This window comes from Prenolepis imparis, unplaced genomic scaffold, assembly GCF_030444845.1.
Source record: "Prenolepis imparis isolate NDT839.2.m4 unplaced genomic scaffold, iyPreImpa1.0 SCAF_448, whole genome shotgun sequence".
NCBI classification, from domain to species: Eukaryota; Metazoa; Arthropoda; class Insecta; order Hymenoptera; family Formicidae; genus Prenolepis; species Prenolepis imparis.
This window is the reverse complement of record NW_028141606.1, coordinates 1-24004: the sequence shown is the minus strand read 5'-3', so window position 1 is coordinate 24004 and position 24004 is coordinate 1. Positions and strand designations below refer to the sequence as shown.

General features: G+C 34.2%; 2 protein-coding genes across 6 annotated transcripts; one reads left to right on the top strand and one right to left on the bottom strand.

Annotated features, from left to right (window-relative positions):
* Positions 1-2016: 2016 nt before the first annotated feature.
* On the bottom strand, positions 2017-9597 carry LOC145948541 (uncharacterized). Of its 5 annotated transcripts, none has more exons than XM_083058223.1 (14): positions 9532-9597; positions 9241-9447; positions 8923-9129; positions 8605-8811; positions 8284-8493; positions 7972-8178; positions 7660-7866; positions 7261-7548; positions 7053-7166; positions 6855-6920; positions 5815-5901; positions 3375-5285; positions 3051-3134; positions 2017-2589 (listed from the first exon to the last, which is right to left on the bottom strand). In XM_083058223.1, the coding sequence occupies exons 2-14, from the start codon at positions 9320-9322 to the stop codon at positions 2375-2377; spliced, it is 3885 nt and encodes a 1294-aa protein (XP_082914349.1). In that variant the 5' UTR covers positions 9323-9447; positions 9532-9597; the 3' UTR covers positions 2017-2374. The 5 variants fall into 5 exon arrangements, with proteins under 5 accessions (XP_082914349.1, XP_082914351.1, XP_082914350.1 ...); XM_083058225.1 differs by having other exon boundaries at positions 8284-8469; XM_083058224.1 differs by having other exon boundaries at positions 8923-9105.
* An 11853-nt stretch (positions 9598-21450) lies between these two features.
* Positions 21451-22357, top strand: LOC145948540 (uncharacterized). Its single transcript, XM_083058222.1, has one exon. It carries the CDS (start codon positions 21696-21698, stop codon positions 22341-22343), a length of 648 nt encoding a protein of 215 aa, XP_082914348.1. The 5' UTR covers positions 21451-21695; the 3' UTR covers positions 22344-22357.
* Positions 22358-24004: the final 1647 nt, after the last annotated feature.

Sequence of the window (24004 nt, the reverse complement as noted above, 5' to 3'; positions counted from 1 at the left end):
ATATATAATTTAATCATATGGTAATTTTTGATTCACAGATGATGCGTATAAAGCGACAGGAAATCTATAAAATGCCGGAGTTACAGATTTTCTGTCGCTTATTTATACGCATCATCCGCAAATCAAAAAGTACTATATGATTAATTTATACATACTTACCTTTCTCTGTTTATCTATTTCTTTCTCTCTTTCTCTCTCTCATTCTCTCTCTCTCTCTCTCTCTCTCTCTCTCTCTCTCTTTCACACGTACACCGAATTGTGATAGATTTCATGTTAAATTAGGCAATATTAATGTTAAACTACATGATCGTTGAAACAAATACGTCGACAAGTTGCAAATGATAAAGAGATCCACTTGATTATAAAACAATCTAGTATCATAAAGTCGTGCGTATATGAGCGTATTCATCGTTCTCTTTACTAAATCTAGAATGAAATCATTGTAAATATACATTGTTGTATATATATATATGCAGCGGTGTCCTACACGCGACACGCGACATCGTCATAATTCTCACATCATTTTTCTACCGCCGGAAAAACAAATTGATAATACTTTTTCGGCGTGTATTATATGTCGTGCGTCTCTAATCGCTCGCCGCTCGAAACGGTAGACCGCACGCTTTGAGCGATGAGCGACGAAAGACACGCGACGTATATGATATCGCGCCGAAAAAGTATTATTACTTTGTTTTTTCGGCGATATGAAAATGATATGAAAATGATGACAATGTCACGTGTCGTGTATAGGACATTCTGCATTTACATACAATATTATATATTTATAATAATTCCATTTATGATTTATTCGAGAGAACGACGAATACGATCATGCACGCACGATTTATGCTACTAGATTGTTTTATAAACAGCGTGGAGCCTTTATTATTTGCAATTTGCCGACGTATTTATTTGAACATTAACATGTAATTTAACATTAACGCTGCCGAATTTAACATGAAATCTATCTCAATTCGGCGTCCGCGCGAAAGAGATTATTATACTTATTTCTTAAGATGGTGCAGGGAGAGAACAAAATAATATGTATCTAACTGTAACAGATTTTTTATATGGAAATCTCATATGTATTTCATAGTAAATACATGAAGGGAAAGATAATGTATAAATATGTAAAGATGAAAATAATGAAACTGAATGTTATATATATTACTCAATATCTTTTATTAAAGAGGTTATATTCATGTAGTATTTCATAATGATATGTGATGTAAGATAATAATATACATTTTTTGTTTTCTTGAATGGTTTTTCATAGAAATTTTACATAGATATTGAATTTGTGAAAAATATGTGTAGGTGTTCACAATTCCAATTAGATTCAAAAGAAACATGTGTATTGTGTACATTAAAATGACAAAATTACGGTGCTAAAGATTAAGAAATACATAATAATCTTAATTATACGTATTAATATAGTGTAATATAAAATTTTCAATTATAATAATCTGAAAATATTATTAAGATGTGTTTGTAATACCTCTAATCATATAAAGAAACAAGTAAAAAATGTAATAAATATAGTAATACAACAGAAAATGATAATTATACAACAGAATGGTAATTAAAATCATTGCTCACAATGTATGTAGAACTTATTTTAAGTAATTACTTATTCATTTTTATGACAACACAAAATTTGATATCTTTTCTCTAGTTATAAATAAGGAAACTTAATATTCTCGATTTCAGCAAAAATAAGAGAACCTTGATACATTAATCATGTTTACTTATTTATTTTTATGACAACACAAAATTTGATATCTTTTTCTCTAGTTATAAATAAGAAAACTTAATATTCTCGATTTCAGCAAAAGTAATAGGACCTTGATACATCAATCATGTTTGATTAAATTCGCAACATCCTTAAAGTTAAACTTTAATCCTTAAAATTTAGCAATAATATAAATCATAAAGAACATGTGATAAATTAATTAATATAATATAATATACGAGATCAGATTATTATAATATATTGTACTATAGTAACTACGCCTTCACAAGGTCCTTCTAGAATGAGGTAGTTAAATTGAAACCAAAAGATAGAATAAGATTTACTTATGAACATCTATAACATTGACGAACTAACGCACACATCTATATATTAGCATATCTCAATGTACAGGTGTACAAAAACAAAAAAAAGATATTGAATCAGAGTTATACTGTGTATAGTACATATAAAATTAATTTAAAATTATATATATATATTATATAAAGTATTAAATTATATAAATTTTAATTAAAAAATTTAAAATTTAAGTGATATGAAAACGTTTTATATTGTTTTAAAAAAAATCAGAATTTCTTTACAGGCGTTAATAAAATGTTTTGTACGAAATTGCAAACTCTTCCACTATTGTTGTTTCAGGTTTTTCTGCTTATTATGCAACCACGTTTTGATTTGCGGCGATGTACGACGAGCCAGAGAAATATATTTTTTCTTTACTTCTTGAATCTCTTTTAGAGACGGCAATGTATTATTTTCCATATGTTGTGCAAACGCAGAAAGAGCTGCTTTTTTCTCAAATTCTGTCCATCGTACTCTTTTTGTTTGTCCATAAGGAGATGCTAGAGGAGCATAGAGAATATTATTGAAATAATTTAACGAAATAACTATACTATTTGTTCTCGACTTTGACATAATACGTTTAATAAAAATAATACGTTGATTGCTATGATCATTCCTATATCCCATATTCAACGATAATAAATTATTTAAATAGAAATGCTATTTTATTTTACTTATTTACTTTTAATTTTGAATCGCAATTATAAATAGTTTTAGTATAAATATTGGCAAATGTTATAGATTATGTAAACAAAACTAAGTTCTGTATTTCGGTAATAAAAAAGGAATGACAAAATATAATTACTTGCAGGCACTAATTAAATAGGTAACTTTTAAGAGTTATATTACAAATATGTAAATGAGTATCATTTTTAAGAACAAATTGACATAATAAAAGAAACTGTATATTATTGTAATTCGTACAGTTATTGATTGAAAGCAGATATGAAAAATTACTTACTACTACGTTTCCGTTTTCCACCTTGTTCATCCGTTTGCTTGTCAGAATTTTTGAAATGATTTGATGTCTCACATAATGAAATATCTATAATAAACAGCAGTTATTAAAACATTTACGAAATTACAATATAGAAATTATAATATTGTAATGCTCGTTTTATTATCATGATATCATTACGATATCAAAATAATATACAAAAAGAATACTTTAATGTAAAATAAATAAGTATCAAAACAACATAAAACTAATTAAAAATGTAAATAATGTAAATCTTAATATTATAAATTCTATGTTTTACATAATGATTTAAGCAAATAACATTACTTCTTTCATCACTATTATTGTTAACTTCAACTAAGTTATCTTCTATTTCAGAATCACTGTCCGATATCGATTTATTATTCGTATTTTGTGCATTTCCTTCTGATACTGCTTCTAAGTAGCGGGAGATTTTCAGTATATCTCTGCTTGCTATTGGTTGCCTGTAATGATCTCTGTGTATTTTATCAGCATGACCCATAAAGGTGGCAAGATCGGAAACATCAGTATCATTCAGATTAAATTGAATGCAGTGTGTTGCAATATGTTTTCTTAATGTTGTACCGCGTAAAGTAGTTGATTGACTTGCGTTACATTGTTCGGCAAATGTACGCATTAAAACACAGGCTCTCAGGTATCGGTGTCTATCTTTGTCGACAGCAGGTAGTCCAAAAATATAAGGGTTTTTCTTTGGTACATTAGCTTCTTCACGATATTTCAAGATTAAAGTGATGCAATCAAATAACTCATTTGACAATAAAACAAGCACTGTGCGTCCCAGTTTTCCTCTGATGCAAAATCGAACATATTTCTCTGCAATTTTTCTATCTTCCATCGATAATGATTTATAAATATCACTGTACATATTTTTATTTACTTTTTCATAATTTTCAAAATCTTCTATCAGTGCTCGCTCAATTTCTCCTGCTCGTCGTCTATTAAAGACATGTGTTGAAGTTAATGTTACTTCTGCTAAAGAAATCCATTTCTCATATGAAAAGGACTCTTTTAATGCTGCATATGCTTCAGTTCTCATTTTTGCCAAATGTGTGTGTAATTTTTTAATATCTTCCAATGACGGGAGATTTATTTTCTTGTGCCTTTTATGTGCGGACTGCGTTTCAATAACTGTTTTGTTGACACTCGTACCTATATCCACAACTAACAGTTTTAAAAAGTCTTTAACTAATTTTTTCTTCTCTTCATCTTGAGTCTTGATGCATTCCATAATGAGAAGATTTCCTATATGCTTAATAAGTGTTGACAAGTTAGCCGCTACTGCAGGAGTTTTATAAAGTTGTTCTTCATTGTCATATCCTGCAACTATATTAATTGCTGAAATACAGTCGTCATATATTTGTGGATGATACAGCGACTGAAAATCTTCTATATTCGTATTTATCTCTTTTAACGCTATAAGAAAACGGCCTAGTAGACGCAATCGTGCACGAATCATATCATGCTGATGTTGGGATTTATATTTAACACACAACTTATTCGCATATATAATCAATAATTTGTCATATCTCACAATACGTGTTACATCATCTTCTCGCATAACAGGAAACACTGTTTTCCTTAAACACTCACTTGCTATTGAATGTATTCTACCAGTGATTTTTCTTCCCATAATCATAATATTTTTATTTTTTCGAAAATCTTTCTTAAGACAAGCTCGAGCATGATGACGTATTGTGCTTTTTGCGAAAAATCCTTTACATTTTACGCAAACAACAAAATCTTTAGCAGTCTTATTAGATTTCTCATTTGGACGTCTGCATACAATTAATTGCCCAGTATTAAATTCTGAGTTGGTGTTAAATTTAAAATTACCCATTTTTCGAATAGTCTCTATTATTTTCTTCCTTTCTGGGTTTTTTCTAGGCAGAATGGCAAATTTTTTTACATCAGGCTCGTTAGAGTGTACTGTTTCCAAATGTCGTGCAAGCTGTGATTGCAACTTCATACAAAAAGTGCAATAATTTTGTTTTGATTTTAAATTAGACTTTTGAACATACATAGCTTCATCGTTACATGCTGATGTACCAACAACATTTGTACTTGATGTATCAAAACTGGAAGTGGATGAAATACTTCTGTTAACAATTGGCACTTGCTTTTGAGGAGATTTGCTATATAAAGAACTGTGTTCTGAAGGTATATATTCTTCATCATCACTTTCGTCCTTATCATTATCTAATATCAAAGAAAAACAAAGAAATTATATAACTATGAACAAAGGACACAACTCCCATATCATTGAAAAATTAAAGCACACAATATTTGTATGTCAATGTATATATTACCAAAAGATAAAAAATAATGTTCAAAGTAGAGGTAATAAAATTGATTTATCTTAATTTTAATGTATTTCAAATATACAGAGCACAATATTGCATGAATTACATTACTTAAATTTATAATTAGTCTTGTAAAAGTTTAAATTTATAATTAATCTTGCAAAAGTATAAATTTATAATTAGTCTTTATAATTAAAATCACTAAAAGCTTAAGATAAAATTAATGAAACAAAACTATTGCGCTTTTTGCATGAAGTTGCAATCGCAGCTTGTACGTTATATGAAAATAATAACAAGCTTGATGTAAAACAGTAGCAACGTCAATGTTATAAGAATTATGTCCATTAATATATATATCATATATTACACATATAATATTGTGAGATTTATTAATTTATAAAGAAAAAGAAAACAAAACTACATACTATAAGACACTGGCACATCAACAATTTCTGGATCAGGCATATCATCTCGGCAAGGAGATAACACACTTACACGTCCTGCATCAGTTTCTGTATGATTTATTGAAGATATAAAAATAGATTAGTAAATAATATCTAAAATAATCCGTGTTTACAAGATTATACTTTAAACAAATCTTAAAATGTCAGTTTATAAATACTTAATAAAAACTTAAATTGTATTACTGTATTATCATATTTATTTTTATTTTGTCTAAAATTTTATCATTTCTTATGTGTATTTGAAACTATAAAACCTGTTTTCTCTAAATTTATATAACTGGAGATACAATCTTTTATCTCTAAAAAATATAAATATACATAAACATTAATGTTTATATTTTAATTTAAGTGGTTTTCTATTACTTTTGTGATATGCTCAGTGTTGTGCTTAGATGATTTTAAAATTAGCTAGATAAAGATGAGATAAAAATATTTAAATTAATTTTAGATAAAATGATAATTTTGTTTTAAATATATGTATCTAAATAAAAGGTAAAATTATATGGCAATTCATCTAGATAATTTTCAAGATAATAATTTTTAAGACTGCTTATATAAACATAGTTTAAAAAAATGTAAATTATAAAAAGGATATAAAAATATATGTATTTATATTTCTACTTATAAATTTTTATGACTTATTGCTTAAGTTCTACTATTTAAGTATTTTTATGTGCTATGATTCTAAATCAAAATTATCTGAAAATTATTCAAGATAATTTAGTAAAAATAATAGTTTTTCTCATCTATGATGCAGATATACATAATACATATTTTTATTATCTATATCTATATAAAGATAAGATGACGCCAAAGTTTCATCTAGATGATCATCTATATAATTTTATTCAGATAACAGCAAACACTGGACATGCTTATATATGCATATATATACATATATTTTTTATTGCATTTATTCCTTATTTTTTTATAGTTTGTGTATATTTATATTTGTTTATGAGTTTATATTTTTATATAAAAATAATTCAATTTCTACATACCAGTCATGTTAAAACTTAATCTCCTAACACACTCCTTATTGATTATAACAGATCCATTAAGTGAATCTGCAAACAAAACATAAGATTAGACAAACGGACAAATACATTTATTCAACAATGCAATAAAACATTGCATATTATTTAAAATGTAAAAATATGAAACAATATTTAAAATTTAATTTTAACAATAATGCATACCAGATAAAGAAATATTTGCGTCTGCTGTTTCAATATTATCATTCATGAAAAAGTTATTCGGCATGACAGTTTCAATGGTCTCATTTTGATTTGTAAAGATTATTGTGCCAATATCTAAAACAATATATACATATAAGAAAAAATATTATTTCATACAGATGATAAAATAGCGCTTAGAAATATAGTTGATAACATTATCGAAACTTACCAAAATTTGCTGAGAGATCTGTACTCTCTTGATAATCACAGTTATCAATAATCACGGTAATTTCTTCTCTCGCACATTTACCAGTATTTGATGTAACATTGGTCATCTCCTCATTACAATCTCTGTTTGACACAGATTCATTATTTTTATCGCTTTCATCCATAGAAACTATTATGTGAGATTCATCAGTATTTGATGAAACATCAATCTTTTTAGCAACAGACTCCTTTTTTAGTATCACAGAATCAATGCCTTTGTTTTTATCTATAAGACTTATCGAATTAATATCTACGAGAGAAGAAATACAGATGATTATTGCATACATATGATATATAAAATAAGTATTACAAATATCATTAATATGAGCTAAACTAAATAATTGGAAATGTGCACATTTACCAGTATTTGATGCAACATCGGTCATCTCCTCATTATAATTTCTGTTTGACACAGATTCAATATTTTTATCGCTTTTATGCATAGACATTATTATGCGAGATTCACCGGTATTTAATAAAACATCATTCTTTTTAGTAATAGACTCCTTGTTTAATATCACAGACTCATTGCCTTTGTTTTTATCCATAAAACTTATCAAATTAATATCTACGAGAGAAGAAATACATAATTATCGCATACATATGATAAAATAAGTATTACAAACAACATCGATATGAGTTAAACTAAATAATTAGAAATGTGCACATTTACCAGTATTTGATGCAACATCGGTCATCTCCTCATTACAATTTCTGTTTGACACAGATTCAATATTTTTATCGCTTTTATGCATAGACATTATTATGCAAGATTCACCGGTATTTAATAAAACATCATTCTTTTTAGTAATAGACTCCTTGTTTAATATCACAGACTCATTGCCTTTGTTTTTATCCATAAAACTTATCAAATTAATATCTACGAGAGAAGAAATACATAATTATCGCATACATATGATAAAATAAGTATTACAAACAACATCGATATGAGTTAAACTAAATAATTAGAAATGTGCACATTTACCAGTATTTGATGTAACACCGGTCATCTTCTTATTATAATCTTTGTTTGGCACAGATTTATTATTTTTATCGCTTATTTCATTTATAGACATTATTATGCGAGATTCACCGATATTTAATGAATCATCAATCTTTTTAGTAGTAGACTCTTTGTTTAGTATCACAGAATCATTGCCTTTGTTTTTATCTGTAAGACTTATCGAATTAATATCTACGAGAGAAAAAATACAGATGATTATTGCATACATATGATTTATAAAATAAGTATTACAAACATCATTGATATGAGTTAAACTAAATAATTGGAAATGTGCACATTTACCAGTATTTGATGTAACATCGGTCATCTCCTCATTACAATTTCTGTTTGACACAGATTCAATATTTTTATCGCTTTTATGCATAGACATTATTATGCGAGATTCACCAGTATTTAATGAAACATCATTCTTTTTAGTAATAGACTCCTTGTTTAGTATCACAACCTCATTGCCTTTGTTTTTATCTATAAGACTTATCGAATTAATATCTACGAGAGAAAAAATACAGATGATTATTGCATACATATGATTTATAAAATAAGTATTACAAACATCATTGATATGAGTTAAACTAAATAATTGGAAATGTGCACATTTACCAGTATTTGACGTAACATCGGTCATCTCCTCATTACAATTTCTGTTTGACACAGATTCAATATTTTTATCGCTTTTATGCATAGACATTATTATGCGAGATTCACCAGTATTTAATGAAACATCATTCTTTTTAGTAATAGACTCCTTGTTTAGTATCACAGCCTCATTGCCTTTGTTTTTATCTATAAGACTTATCGAATTAATATCTATGAGAGAAGAAATACAGATGATTATTGCATACATATGATATATAAAATAAGTATTACAAACATCATTGATATGAGCTAAATTAAATAATTGGAAATGTGGACATTTACCAGTATTTGATGCAACATCGGTCATCTTCTCATTACAATTTCTGTTTGACACAGATTCATTATTTTTATCGCTTTCATCCATAGAAACTATTATGTGAGATTCACCAGTATTTGATGAAATATCAATCTTTTTAGCAACAGACTCCTTTTTTAGTATCACAGAATCAATGCCTTTGTTTTTATCTATAAGACTTATCGAATTAATATCTACGAGAAAAGAAATACATGATTATTACATACATATGATAAAATAAGTGTTACAAACATCACATTGATATGAGTTAAACTTACCACAAAATTTTAGAAAATTAGTTCTTTTGCATAATATATGTGGTTTATTTGTTATAATATTTTTTTTAATATCTTGTGTTACGTCCGGCGGACTTCACGATTCTTTTCTTTCCCACGACCAAGGCGAAGTTTGTTGTTAGGTAAATAAAAAAGGAAGAAAAAAGATAATAATAATCTAAGCGGCACGTATATAATAAAACGAAAACGTGCCCAGCGAAACGGACAGCTGCAGATATCGTGAGCGACCGATAAATATTACAAAATCGGTAAATAAAAGAGACCAGGCGGAAAGATGCCGAAAGCGGATTCTTGCCGACACCCTCGCGAATAATAAGTTAAAATCACATATCGGCAAAACATAAAGACGGCGAGAACGCGCCGAAAGCAAATCCTTCCCTAGTAAAATTAGGGGAAAACAAATAATGAAAACGAAAGTGTGCAAAATAAGATAGCACACCTGCGGGTATTCTCGCGAGAAAGCGGCGAAAAATATAAAGATTAAAAAGATGCCACACGCATCGCCTCTCAGCAAACAAGCTCTAAGCCACACGCGAGGGCAATAAAGCGAGAACCCGCCGATAAAAGCGGCACTAACAAACGACAAATATCGCGATATAGGAAAAACTAACAACAAACACCGCCGCCGATATCGAAATCTCGAGAGGATAATAAAAATATAAACCTCAACAAATTCTCCATTGGTCAAAACCTAGGGCCCTAAACAAAAGCCCTGACCAATCCCGATAAACTTTTAAAGTCAAGAGACGCCTCCGGGACTGAAAGGGCGTTATTGAAAAATTCCCTATTCGTCAGGAAATATTAACAAACTAACGGGAAGGAGGAGCAAGAAGGTATATATACCCGTGACATCTCTCAGAGAATATCAATCTTTTCTCAAACCTACGCTCGCGGATCAATCGCGAAAAGTTGTATCACCATCCTTCGAGTGAATCTCGAACTCGTGAGCATTCGCAGTGACATTTGTGAAATCATCGTGTGCCCAGTGCTCACCGAGTACGACGATTTTCGCGAGTGAACAACTGCGAGTGGAACACCATCCAGTACTCTGCGTTGATACCACTGCTTACACCTGGAATAATTAACACCTACCCGCGCACTCCATAAGTAGTAAGTTATCAAGCACGCTACATCTCCACCCTTACTAATAATACTTAAAATAATTCTGGGACTTCAATTAAATTATAATTGTTTTCCTTTTTAATTTATTAATTTATTATCCTTGTTAAATTCTAACTTCGAAAAACTGTCCTTTCTTCCCCCATCCTTATCTCTCTCTCTCTCTCGAAATCACTGTGGATTTCCCGCGATAGCGGAGCAATCCGTGATTTCTATCATCCCCTTACCTTTTGAAATCACTCCGGATTTCCCGCGATAGCGGAGCAATCCGTGATTTCTTCCATCTCCTCTTTCTCTCGAAATCACTCTGGATTTCCCGCAATAGCGGAGCAATCCGTGAATTCTATCATCCCTTTATCTTTTGAAATCACTCCGGATTTCCCGCGATAGCGGAGCAATCCGTGATTTACTCTCTCTCACTCTCTATTTCTCTCTCTCTCTCTCTCTCTCTCTCTCTCTCTTGAATGAACAAATAAGTAATACAATAACTAACTAAATTATTAAATAATTAAAATATCAAAATTATATAAAAATAAATATATATATATATATTTTTTTTTTCTCTTACAAGAACTCCCAGAGTTATTTTTCAGTAAAAACTCTTCTTGCCCGGTTACTTTATTATTCGCTCTCGTAGTGGAAAATCCAAGGAGACGACCCTCGCGAACCGCTGTTAAATTGGCGCGAAACCGGCGTAATAGGCGGTTAAAGAAAGCGTTGGCACGGAGTCTGGCTGCGGGCGAAACCTTCGGCTCCCTAGAAAAAATTAACACACCGATCCATACAGAGACAACTAATACATATCACCCTACGGTCTCTCCTATTTCCTCACCCGAACATATAGAAACCCCGCTGACGCCGTCTCCCGCTACCTCTGCTTCTGCAGAATTTTTCGATTCCCCGCGAACTCCTTCTCCTCTTTCTCCCGAACCCGCTATACCTCAGCGGGCCCCTTCCCCTCACTCCTCTGTTTCCTCTGAGGACGCCGATTCTCCGCGGAGCCCTTCTCCCTTTCTTCCCCCTGCTTCTCCCGAACGCCCTGAGCCACCTAGATCTCCGTCTCCGGCTCCCTCAACAATCACCCTTGAAGATTCTCCTCCCTCATCCCCAACGTCCTCTGTAAATAGGGAACATCCGGAAGGGTTTGAGGTAGTAGATATCAGCGACGACGATTCCGAGGAATCAGGATCGCCTGCCAAGCTCTCATACGAGCAATTCAGAGCTTGGCTGATAACCAGCTCCCAGGGATACGAGAAGTCCCTGAGGAAGCTTTCACGATTGGTCCAGGCCCCGTAGACCACGAGGCCTTACGCGAATTTCTAGAGACCACCGATAGGAATAACATCATCCCCTGGTATGTTCCCGGGCGAAGATATCCTTTAGCCGTCCCTGCACACCTTCTCCTACGAACCTATCCCCCCTCCACCGCCATAATTACCGAACTCATATAACCTAGAAGTCTCTCTTACACGCACACACATGGACACTAATTTTATATACCTATTACCATTTAAATTATTGTAACCACCAATCGGGACCCTAAAATTTAAACAATAACTCTTACCCCTTTCTGCCCCGATTGAAGACCTCCGTACTAATGTATCACCCGCGACACATACACATACATTCACTCTTCATTAGCAACTAAGTCCGTCAATAATATTATTATGTATATAAATTCTTTCGTCTTTATATTAGGAATAAATTTATAAATTTCAAAATAAATGATTTTCATTTATTAATAACCCGTTCCCACTTATTCCCGTAAACCAGGATCGCACAAGGTCCCATCCTGCGTAAAAGAGATTAAATTCTCTTGCCAAAAAGGGACCACCGAGCGAACGGCCCTTTAAATAGAGTAAGAGCGACCCTTGCGGTCGTTGACCTATTTGGGCCCAGACGTTCGTTCGGGTCGAACAGACGGATAGTCTGCCGTCGTTCGAAAAGATAAATTTAGTTACGTCCTTCCTTTCGACTCTTCCTTCCTTGAGTCTGGACGTAACATAAATAAAAATTTGGGGGCTCGTCCGGGATAGAAATGTGCGATTCCTGGTAGCGGTAATGAGTAAAGGAACAAGAGGTCAAACTGATAAAGATCAAATAGAAGAACTATATAAAACTGCATTAACAACACCACATAGAACACGCAAATCTAAATCTAAACCATCTGATTCCGAATTAATTCACACATCCACACCTTTAGTACCTTCAACTTCGACATCTCGCCAAATAAATTTTTTGTTAAAAGATCCTTCCTCAGAATTCGATTTAACTGAAAATACTTTAGTAGCCGAATCGCCCGAGCCAGATTCCGACGATTCCGCCGATATAACTACTGAAACAATAAAAGATCAAATCGAAAAATTTGATATCGAAAGCGATCCCGAAAATTTACTTTCTTTTAACATGGCGCAACCTAACCCCTTTGCTACCTTAAAATACGCGGTAGACGCCGTCCCCTTTTTTGACGGTAGTAACATTCCGCTAAATTATTTTATCGAGGGTTGCGAGGAAGCGAAAGCTATGCTTCCTAAGGAAGCAGAGGCTCAATTTACTAAAATTATAAGAACTAGAATAGTGGGAGAAGCGCGTCGAACAATTCGGGATGAAGATTTTGATACTGTATTGCAATTAACTACTTATTTAAAGAAAATTTATGGACCCACTAAAAATGTATATCAGTTACAAGGAGAACTAGGATGTATTTATCAAAGGAATGAAGAGGATGTCGTCACTTACGCAAATAGAGTTAAATTACTTGGAAAACAAATATTGGAAGCATATCGAAGTTCCGGTCACATTTTACCCAATCAAAATATAAAAACAACGGTAGAAAAAGACATGTGTAAGTGTTTTATTAGAGGGCTAAAGCCTGAAATAGAGCAAAGAATCGCTAGAGATTTAGACGTACAAGAAACTGTAGCCGACGCCCTAAGGATAGAAAGAGAGCTTCGAGAGATGACAGGTTTGCGCCAAGGCCAAGGCGTTAAAACAGGCCAATCACCGTACACTAATCAAGTGCGGGAAATCTGTCAGATCTGTTTCAAAGAGGGACATGCCGCAAGTAGTTGTAGGAAGCTCGTTCAATTTTCCTTACAAGGGCACGATTTTCAAACGAATAACGGAACGGAGATTTTAATTTGCCAAATATGCAAAAAACGCGGCCACAGTGCGGATAAATGTCGCCAACGCGATCCTCGCGCTCGTCAGTCAGTAAACGTAATTCAAGAAAAAATTACTATATGTCAATTATGTTCAAAAACCGGCCACGACGCCAAATCATGCCGACAAACTACTTCCCAACAACAAATTAATAAATCGGTTACTTGTCAATGGTGTGAAAGGCCTGGCCATTCGGCTAGTAATTGTTGGAAAAAACAGAACGAGGAAAGAAGTTTGGAAAGTAGACCGAAAGTTTCATGCCAACTTTGCGATAAATTCGGACACTCCGCTAAGGATTGTCGTGTTAAAATAAATCAACAACTGACAACGAAGAACGATACATTCTGCAGATATTGTAAAGAACAAGGCCATCTCCTTGAAAATTGTCAGTTACGCAACGCAAGTAATAATCGTCGAAAAGAAAATAATCAGGGAAACTACACAGGTCCCTCGGGGTCGGGTGCACAACGGGGGACCGGACAGACTTCACACCCGTCGACATCTCAAGAAGTCAAGTAGGCCGTCAAACCATCGACATACGACCCGTAACAGTAAACCTCGATAAACATAGTCCTACTGTTCAGGTCCAAATTAACGAAATACCATCGCAAATAACCTTTCTATTAGACACGGGATCCGGACCAAATATAATCAAGGAAAATTTTATACCTAAAACTCTAAAAATTAACTATACAAATATATTAAAATTAAATGGTATAAATAATCATCCCGTATATACGCTCGGAGAAGTCGCTTTAAATCTCCTTGGAATTCCGATATCTTTCCATTTAGTATCTCGCGACTTTCCGATTCCACAATCCGGAATATTGGGAAATGATTTCTTTAAACAAACATCATCGAAAATAGATTACGCTCAAGGATATCTGACCGTATCCAAAGTTAACATACCGTTTTTCTCACCGGAATCTATAATAGTGTCTCCGAGATCCGAATCATTATTTTATGTAAGGATAGAAAACCCCGAAATAAAGATGGGATATATACCAAAATTAAAAATAGAACATGGAATTTACTTAGGAGACACTATTGTAGAGAACATCTCCGGAAAAGCATATCTCAATGTTATAAGTACTTTAGACGAAGAAGTGGAAGTCCGCGTACCCACTTTGCGTTTAAAGCCGTTGGATCAATTATTTGACGACCATAAATCCGACTGTCCGACGATCAACAATTACGATGAAGTTTCATCTATAAACGAAGAACCAATGAACACCAACGAAACTTATATTGATATCGAAGACGAAGAAGAAATTTTCGAGGATGAAGAAAAATTTACGGAAATAACTCGAAGGACAAACAAAATTAATGTTGACAAGGGGAATAAAAATTCTCCTGAAAATTTTAATAATTCAAAAATCCTTGGAGAGGGAAGTTACCAAACCTCTCCTGAAAATTTTAATAATTCGAAAATTCTTGGAGAGGGAAGTTACCAAACCTCTCCTGAAATTTCATATAATCCAACAATTAACGGAGAGGGAAGTTACCAAACCTCTCTTGAAAAATTGAATAATTCTAGTAAAGGGAAAAATTATCAAATCTCTCTCAAAAATTTAAATGATTCAAAATCCCTTGGAGAGGGAAGTTATCAAACCTCTCCTGGAGGGGATATTTCTAGAACTTCGGAGGGAAATTTCCAAACCTCGACAGAAAATTCTAGCTCCGTCAATTGCGAGGAGGGAAGTTACCAAACCTCACTACGCGATTTGACACAATCTTGTTCTAATTTAAGAGAGAAAAATTCCTTATCAATTCTAGATATCAAATTTCCGAAAGTTGGATTATTCACAGAAGACCACAATGACAAATTAAAGTCATCTCATGTCACTATAAAAGACCTTCTTGAAAAGGCACAAAAATATTTAAATATTGAAAAATTAAACATTAAAAACTCTAAACGCATGAAAAACAGAACCAAACCGTCTTCGAAAGTTTCGACGTCTTTATTAAATAAATCGCAAGAAATTATAGATAAATTTATGCGAAAACGAAAATCTAAACATAAAAGAAAACAACAACAAATTAACGATGCAAGCAACGATTTGCATAATTGCCTGGTGGTTTCCGAGAAAAAGGAGAAAGACCGCTTTATACAAATTACCGAATTATTACGATTGGAACATCTAAATGAAAAGGAACAAGAAAGTGTAAAGAAATTAATAACAAACAGTCAAAACCAATTTCATATTCCCGGAGAAAATTTAACTGCAACTCATGTACTCCAACATCAAATACCAACCACAGATGATCGACCAATTAACACTCGTCAATACAGATTCCCGCAACTACATAAGGAAGAAATAAACAAGCAGGTAGAGGAACTGTTAGAAGGAGGCATCGTAAAACCCTCACAATCGCCATACAATACGCCCATATGGATCGTGCCGAAGAAAGAGGACTCCAAAGGAAACAAGCGCTGGAGAATGGTCCTCGACTTTCGGGCTTTAAACGACAAGACCATCGGGGACGCATATCCATTACCTAACATCATAGATATATTAGATCAATTAGGGGGCGCGCAATATTTCTCTGTATGCGACTTAGCATCTGGGTTTCATCAGATAAAAATGGATCCTGCTGACAGTCACAAAACTGCATTCACTACTCCCTTCGGTCACTACGAATTCGATCGAATGCCTTTTGGATTAAAAAACGCTCCTGCAACATTTCAGCGCCTAATGGATTTAGTATTAACAGGATTACAGGGCGAAGAATTATTTGTTTATATGGACGACATTGTTATTTATGCTACTTCCTTAGAAGAACACGAACGAAAATATAACGCATTAATAGAACGACTTCGCGAAGCTAATTTAAAACTACAACCTAATAAATGTGAATTTTTAAAAACCGAAGTAACTTATTTGGGACACGTAATTGGCAGAGATGGAGTAAAACCAGATCCGAAAAAATTAGAGGCAGTACATAAATTTCCCCGACCGAAAACCCCAAGAAATATTAAGCAATTTTTGGGACTTGCCGGATATTACCGGCGCTTTATTCCAAATTTCTCTAAACTAGCAAAACCATTAACAAATCTATTAAAAAACGACACTCGTTTCGAATGGACATCAATTCAAGAAGAATCCTTCGAGATATTGAAACAAAAATTATGTGAAGAGCCAGTACTACAATACCCTGATTTCTCTCGACCATTTATTTTAACTACGGATGCGTCAGGTTTAGCCGTAGGAGGAATACTCTCACAAGGAGAAATAAACAAGGACAGACCTATCGCATACGCTTCCAGAACACTCACGGACGACGAAACGAAATACGACACTTACGAAAAGGAAGCACTAGCCATAATATATTGCGTTAAACACTTCAGACCATACTTATATGGAAGAAAATTCACCCTAGTTACAGATCATAAACCTTTAATGTGGTTTAAAAACGCGCAAGACGCAAATATGAGAATACTTCGCTGGAGATTAAAATTAGCGGAATACGATTACGACGTTGTTTTTAAGGCAGGAAAAACTAACGTAAATGCGGACGCATTATCAAGAAACCCAGTAGATCTTGAAGAAATTGATTGCAAAATAATAAAAGAACGAAAAACATTAAATCCAAATAATCCAGAAGATGCAGAAATAATTTCCAGAATGCTGGAAGAAACCGATGACGAAGAAGAAGAAGACGACGATTTTCAACTATATCTGTCAGATACCGAAGAAATTGAAGGACCGATACTCGAAGAAGAACCCCCTGATAATAATGCCGATCCTATACCTTTTACCCCCGAAGAACTAAACGAACCTCCAGCGTCACAAACTATCGAAAAAGCGCTAATACATGATCCTCCAAAACAAAACAGAATGCAAACAAGAAGTCAGGCGACAAAACGAAATATTAAGAAAAATAATGAAAATCATAATAACAACAAAAACAATACTGAAAAGATAGAAGAAAGAAACGATCCGCCAGACAAAGATCAGGATAACAAAGAAACAGATGGAAAAGAAAGGGAAGAAAGCGATGACGACGAAGAAGAAATTATCAATAAAAATTTAAAATCAAGAAAAACAAAAATGAAACCTACTATCATTGAGAATAAAATAATTAAAAGCAACGTTATAGATTCTCGCGAACTATTATTTCTGCGAAAAGACAATGTCGCGTATTTTGTCGACATTTACGGAAAACCTTTAGACTCAGGATCTGAAAAACTCTTCGAAAGAAACGAACTCCCGAATATAGGACCCCTGGAGTTAGGTAAAGCGAAAGCAATAAAATACAAAACCTACTACCACATAGTCTTACCCATCAGTGAGACGGAACGAGAAGGCCCCACAGCGACTCTCAACCAAATTATCGCAGTCATACACGACTTACGAAATTTGACTGAAAATTTAAATTTAGGAACACTCAGCATTGCAAAAACAGAAATTATCAACAACGTTCCATGGAATAATATCAAATCGCAACTGCAATTAAGATTCATTAATTCCACTACCAAAATAATCATTTGCAACGGACAAATTAAATATCCACCGAAAGATCTACGATCCGTTATAATTGGTGAGATGCACTGTTCGCCGACCGGAGGACATCGCGGCGTCACTAAGGCATACAATAGAATAAAACACAATTACTATTGGGAAAACTTAAAACTAGACGTTCAAGGATACATACAACAATGTTTGCAGTGCCAACTGAGAAAATTAGTACGCGTCAAAACAAAACAGCCTATGATAATCACAGACACACCAGGCTCTTCTTTCGACAAGGTAGCCATGGATATTGTCGGACCTTTACCCAAGACAGAAAGAAATAGCGAATACATTTTGACCTTACAAGATCAGCTGACCAAATACTGTATGGGTATACCATTACAAAACCAAACCTCCGAAACTATCGCAGAAGCTTTCATAGATCGTTTCATCTGCATATTCGGAGCGCCAAAGGCAATATTAACGGATCAAGGAAGAAATTTTATCAGTGATTTAATGAGGAAAATCGCAAAATTATTTAAAATTCGTAAATTTCGTACTACTGCCTTCCACCCACAATCTAACGGATCTTTGGAAAGATCGCATCACGCATTAGGAGAATATTTAAAACAATACGCAAACGAACAAAAACAGTGGGATAGATGGATAAGCCTTGCAATGTTCAATTATAATACTAATGTACACGAAGCAACCAGACATACACCGTACGAATTAGTCTTCGGAAAAATAGCCAGAATTCCTTCGAACGAGCTTTTACCTCCAAGCGACCAATTAGCGAATTACAACGATTATCTAGTAAACCTCGTTACACAACTTCATACAATTCAAGGAAATGCTCGTGAAAACGTTATCGAAGCAAAACACAGATCGAAGAAATATTACGATAGAAAGATTAACCCTCAAACCTTTAAACCAGGAGACCATGTATTTCTCTTAAAGGGGCCAAAACCCGGAAAATTCGGGGATCACTATACAGGACCTCATGAAGTACTGGAAATATTAAATAAAAATAATGTAAAAATTAGAATAAAGAAAAATAGCCGAATCGTGCATCCTAATCGATTGCGAATTTCCTACATTAAAACCACTAAATAATCAACAAAAAGGATTAATTTTCCACAAAAATAAATGTTTTTTTTTATATATATATATATATATATTAAAAATACAAAATATAATATTAATAAAAATAAAGTAGAAATACATAAAGGTTTATAAGAGGAAAAAGATACACACACCTACAAAAATAATTAATATTTCAGATGGATCGCAAATTCAGACGAATAATCGCAATAAGTACTCTGCGTTGATACCACTGCTTCCAACACATGGGCTAATAGGATATGACTGTGGATCTTCCTCCGCAAACCTAACCACGCTATCATTGTTAAACATCGAGGAATGCGATATCCCTCGTAAAGAAATTAAACCGGATCAAGTTTACGTACAGCTGTTACAAATTAATGAATTCGAAGCAGTGCACGTAATACAGTGCAAAGTTGAAATCGACCGATTAGTCAAGAAATGCGGAATGTTTTCTCACACAATGGATGTACATAACGAAAAATATTCATATATAGAAGAAATAACTCGCGAGGCTTGCAGGCGAATGCATAGTTACGGAAGTTATCAAGTAGGACGCACTCTTATCTCAGGACTTAAATCCAATAGCACAATAACCAGACCGATTACGTTAGCTGGTCAAGTAGACAACTACGGCGAATGCCACGGAGGAGCATACTCAGATCCTTACGGAACATGGTCGGACGTCATTGTAGTCGGAACTGTAAAAATCACATTACAGGATTACACTGCCGACGTACGCATCAACACTAATAAAGTACAACTCAGATCCGGCATTACTTGCCAACTCGGCTCTACACATTGCATAGACATCGAAGGAGGAGACACGTATTGGAATACCGTACCTGCAGGTCCCTGTAAATTTAATAACTATGGAATATTATTCGAGGGGTACGCCTACAAAATAATTGACGACGAGCAAGGCCAAACAGTATATTCTCTCACCACACAAGACACAATATTCGCTCTAACCAGTAAAGGCAAACAAGATGTCTGCGGATATTCGATAATACGTACCGAACATCCTAAATTAATGATTTTCGAAACTGTACGAGGAACCGTCGTTTTCAAAAAACAATCGCGCGTTTCAAATCTCGATATCTTCACGTACATGAATTCTAAGTTTGTTTACGTGGAAAAACATATTCGCACGCAAATTAATCAACTTTACCATGACATTTTATTACAACAATGTAATTTAGAGCAACGAATGCTACAAAACGCTTTGGCCATAGCCACACAATCTCCAGATATTTTTGCATATCATCTAATGAAAGGGCCCGGCTATATGGCTCTACTAGCTGGAGAGGTTATTCACATCGTAAAATGCGTACCCGTCGAAGTCAAGCTCGCTCAAACAAACCGATGCTACAACCAACTACCCGTGCTTCGGGAAAATCAAACGTATTATTTAACTCCACAAACGCACATATTATTGCAACAAGGAACGCAAACCACTTGCAACACATTAGCACCCGCCATGTATCAGCTAGGAGATTCTTGGTACAAATTTATGCCAAGACCAGTGGATACCATACCGCCGGTCACTATAAAACCATTGACTAAGCCTGTATGGAAATACATCAGCCCAGGATCGCTCGCCACCAGCGGTATATACACGGAAACAGATTTAAAGGACCTACGAGATCATATAATGTTTCCAGCCGAACGACCTGCCGTCCTCAACTCCCTAGCGAGAGGGGTGATGGGAAAAACCATATCCCTGGAAGGGGGATCAATCTCCAATTTACTTGATACAAACACCATAGAAAAAATAGCAATATCTACATGGAACAAATTCTGGAATAAATTTCTATTTTTCGGGAATCTCAGCGCTGGACTAATCGGAATATACCTGAGCATCAGAGTCATAAAACTGACGCTAGACACAATAGTACACGGCTACGCCTTACACACAGTGTACGGGTGGTCCTTGTACCTGCTAGGAGCCCTATGGGACTCCCTAACACATCTACTAATACATTTGAAAACAAGGCAATCGAAAAAATCGAAAGCCAGCGTGCCGGTTCTCTATACCCAAAATAACGAGACACCTGAAACCATCCACACAGAAAACAACACAACTCCAACAGCTACCTACCCCCTCCTCCCCCCACGGGAAGATACTACATATACCTTGGAGCTTAAAGAAGCGAAATTTTAACGAGCAAGGCATACCGCCAATTACAATAACCCCCCCCCCGGTTTTCTTCACATATCAAGCAAGGCATACCGCCAACACAATAAACCCCCTTTTTGGATCTCCCCATGCACCAAAAACAGTAAAATTTTTTTTTATATACAGAAATGGAAACCTCTTACATCGACACTGAATTCTTGACTCGCGGTCGCCTGAAGGTGACCGTGGTAAGAGCGGAATCACCCTTGCTGTTTTGGGTACAACTAAAAAATAGCGCAAGGGAACTCCTGGAAATGGAAGAAGAAATCCAATTCCGGATGGATAGGAGAGCCAATTCATTGCTCGTATACCCTCACCATATGAAGGAGGACTTAGAGGTCGTGGTTAAAGACAAGAAAGGATGGAAGCGAGGGTTTATACAAAGCATAAATAAAAACACTTGGATGGTCAAAATAATGCTCGGCGACTGGGGAAGAACAGTGTGGCGCCGTATGAGCGAAGTGTATCACCTAGAAGACCGTTTTAAGGGGGTATCCTGGCAAGCCATAATATGTGGATTAGCCCACACCGCAGCCCCTAATGGTAGGCAAACGTGGCCAATAATGACACGAGACCTGTGTCGACTCCTTTTAGAGGGACAAGATGGATGGATAAATATAGTCCATCCTCTAAGAAAGGGTGCGGCCCTGGTGAAACTCCATATGGAGACCACCAAAATGTTCGATAGAGCATATAACTTTAGGGACGCGCTAATTCGGATTGGCCACGCCGAACTTTGCACAAAAATCACCGCCGACGTGGAACCCTCAGTCTAAAAAAAAAAAAAAAAAAAAAAAAAAAATATATATATATATATAACCAGAATTATGTATTAACTTAGAGTTATTGTAGCATTTAAATAATTCTATATATTCTAAATTTTTATTACTCCACTATTCATTTGAAATCTGAATTGTGTATTAATTCAGAATTACTCTAGTGTTTAACAATAAGTATTCCTATAGACCCTAAATTTTCTTTACCTTACTACTACTTCGTTTGAATTTTGAATTATGTATTAGTTAGAATTACGCAAGCGTTTAAGTACTCCCATATATCCCAAATATTAATTACTATTATCATTAGTCACTATGTCACCCTACCTTTCCTCTTTATATTATGTACTTCTTTTGCATATTATAATTATAGCGTCATTATTGATGCTACACATTATCATATCATATTATTTTTTTTTGTATTAATTACTATTAGACCATATATATATATATTGAATCGTTATTGGTAATATTTCAACATTTGCGTTCTTAGATTTCAGTTTTTTTGTATACTTATCATGAATATATGTGTTTCTTCTTTAATTACATGCGCAAATTTATACCTTATACTTAACCTCATAATAATAATACTTTGTAAACAAGTGGAACCATTTTCTATCTTAATTACATCATTATCGTCAAAACATACTGCCTGATCATCGGTTGCAGTATAACAATGCCAGTATATCACCATCTTCAATGGACACCCGAGATGCCGGAAGAAGTACGCCAAGGCCCAATCGACGGTGTTAAACCAGGAGACCACCCCGAAACATACCGAAATCTAACAGAACTCCGGTGTGTTACATTAATGGAGGGTGAAATCTATCAAGATACGACTGACTGCAGCAAAATTTGTCAAGAATGCTATGATAAAATATCAGCCGAGGAAAACCAAGAATATGCAACAATACCACCGCATAATTTGGTCCACGAAATATCAGCTGGCGACCAAACAAATTGCACTAAATGCAATAAAGTAATAGTAACAATCAAACCGGCGATAAACTGCAGGGACTGCATAGAAGAATATCTATACGTTGACCAGACATACTTGGCCGAAGGCTGGGGTCAAGCTGTGATCCCCAGAGGGGTAGAAGAGCAATAAAAGGAAGGGACCTGCTACTTGACACCAGAGAACTGACATTTACTACTGATGAAAATCAGGCAGATAAAAACGTGCCTAATTCTTTTCTTTTCTTTATATATAACATATATATATTTTATATATATATATATCCCTCTATTTTCATTAGAATTTTCATACGATAGAAAAAGGGCTCCACACCAGCGTTACATGTATTAGCGGTACTAAATTTAAATAAATAAGTACAATTAAAAATAAGCTATAAGTAAATTGTATAAAAAGCGAGGAAAGGACGAAAGAACAAAGGAAGGGGTTATGGTGGTCGCCTTTTCTTTCCTCCTTTTCTACAAAATATTTAAATAGTAATTAGGAACTCAAAGAAACACATTTAATAAAAACAGAATTAAATGTGAGTCTTTCTACCAAATCGGCAAGTCGTGGCAAGAAAAGAATCGAATTATTCCTCACAGATTCTTTTTGCAAATGTTGTGTTTTTACACTCCCAACATTTGTCTAAGGCGGGGGGTGTTACGTCCGGCGGACTTCACAGTACTCTGCGTTGATACCACTGCTT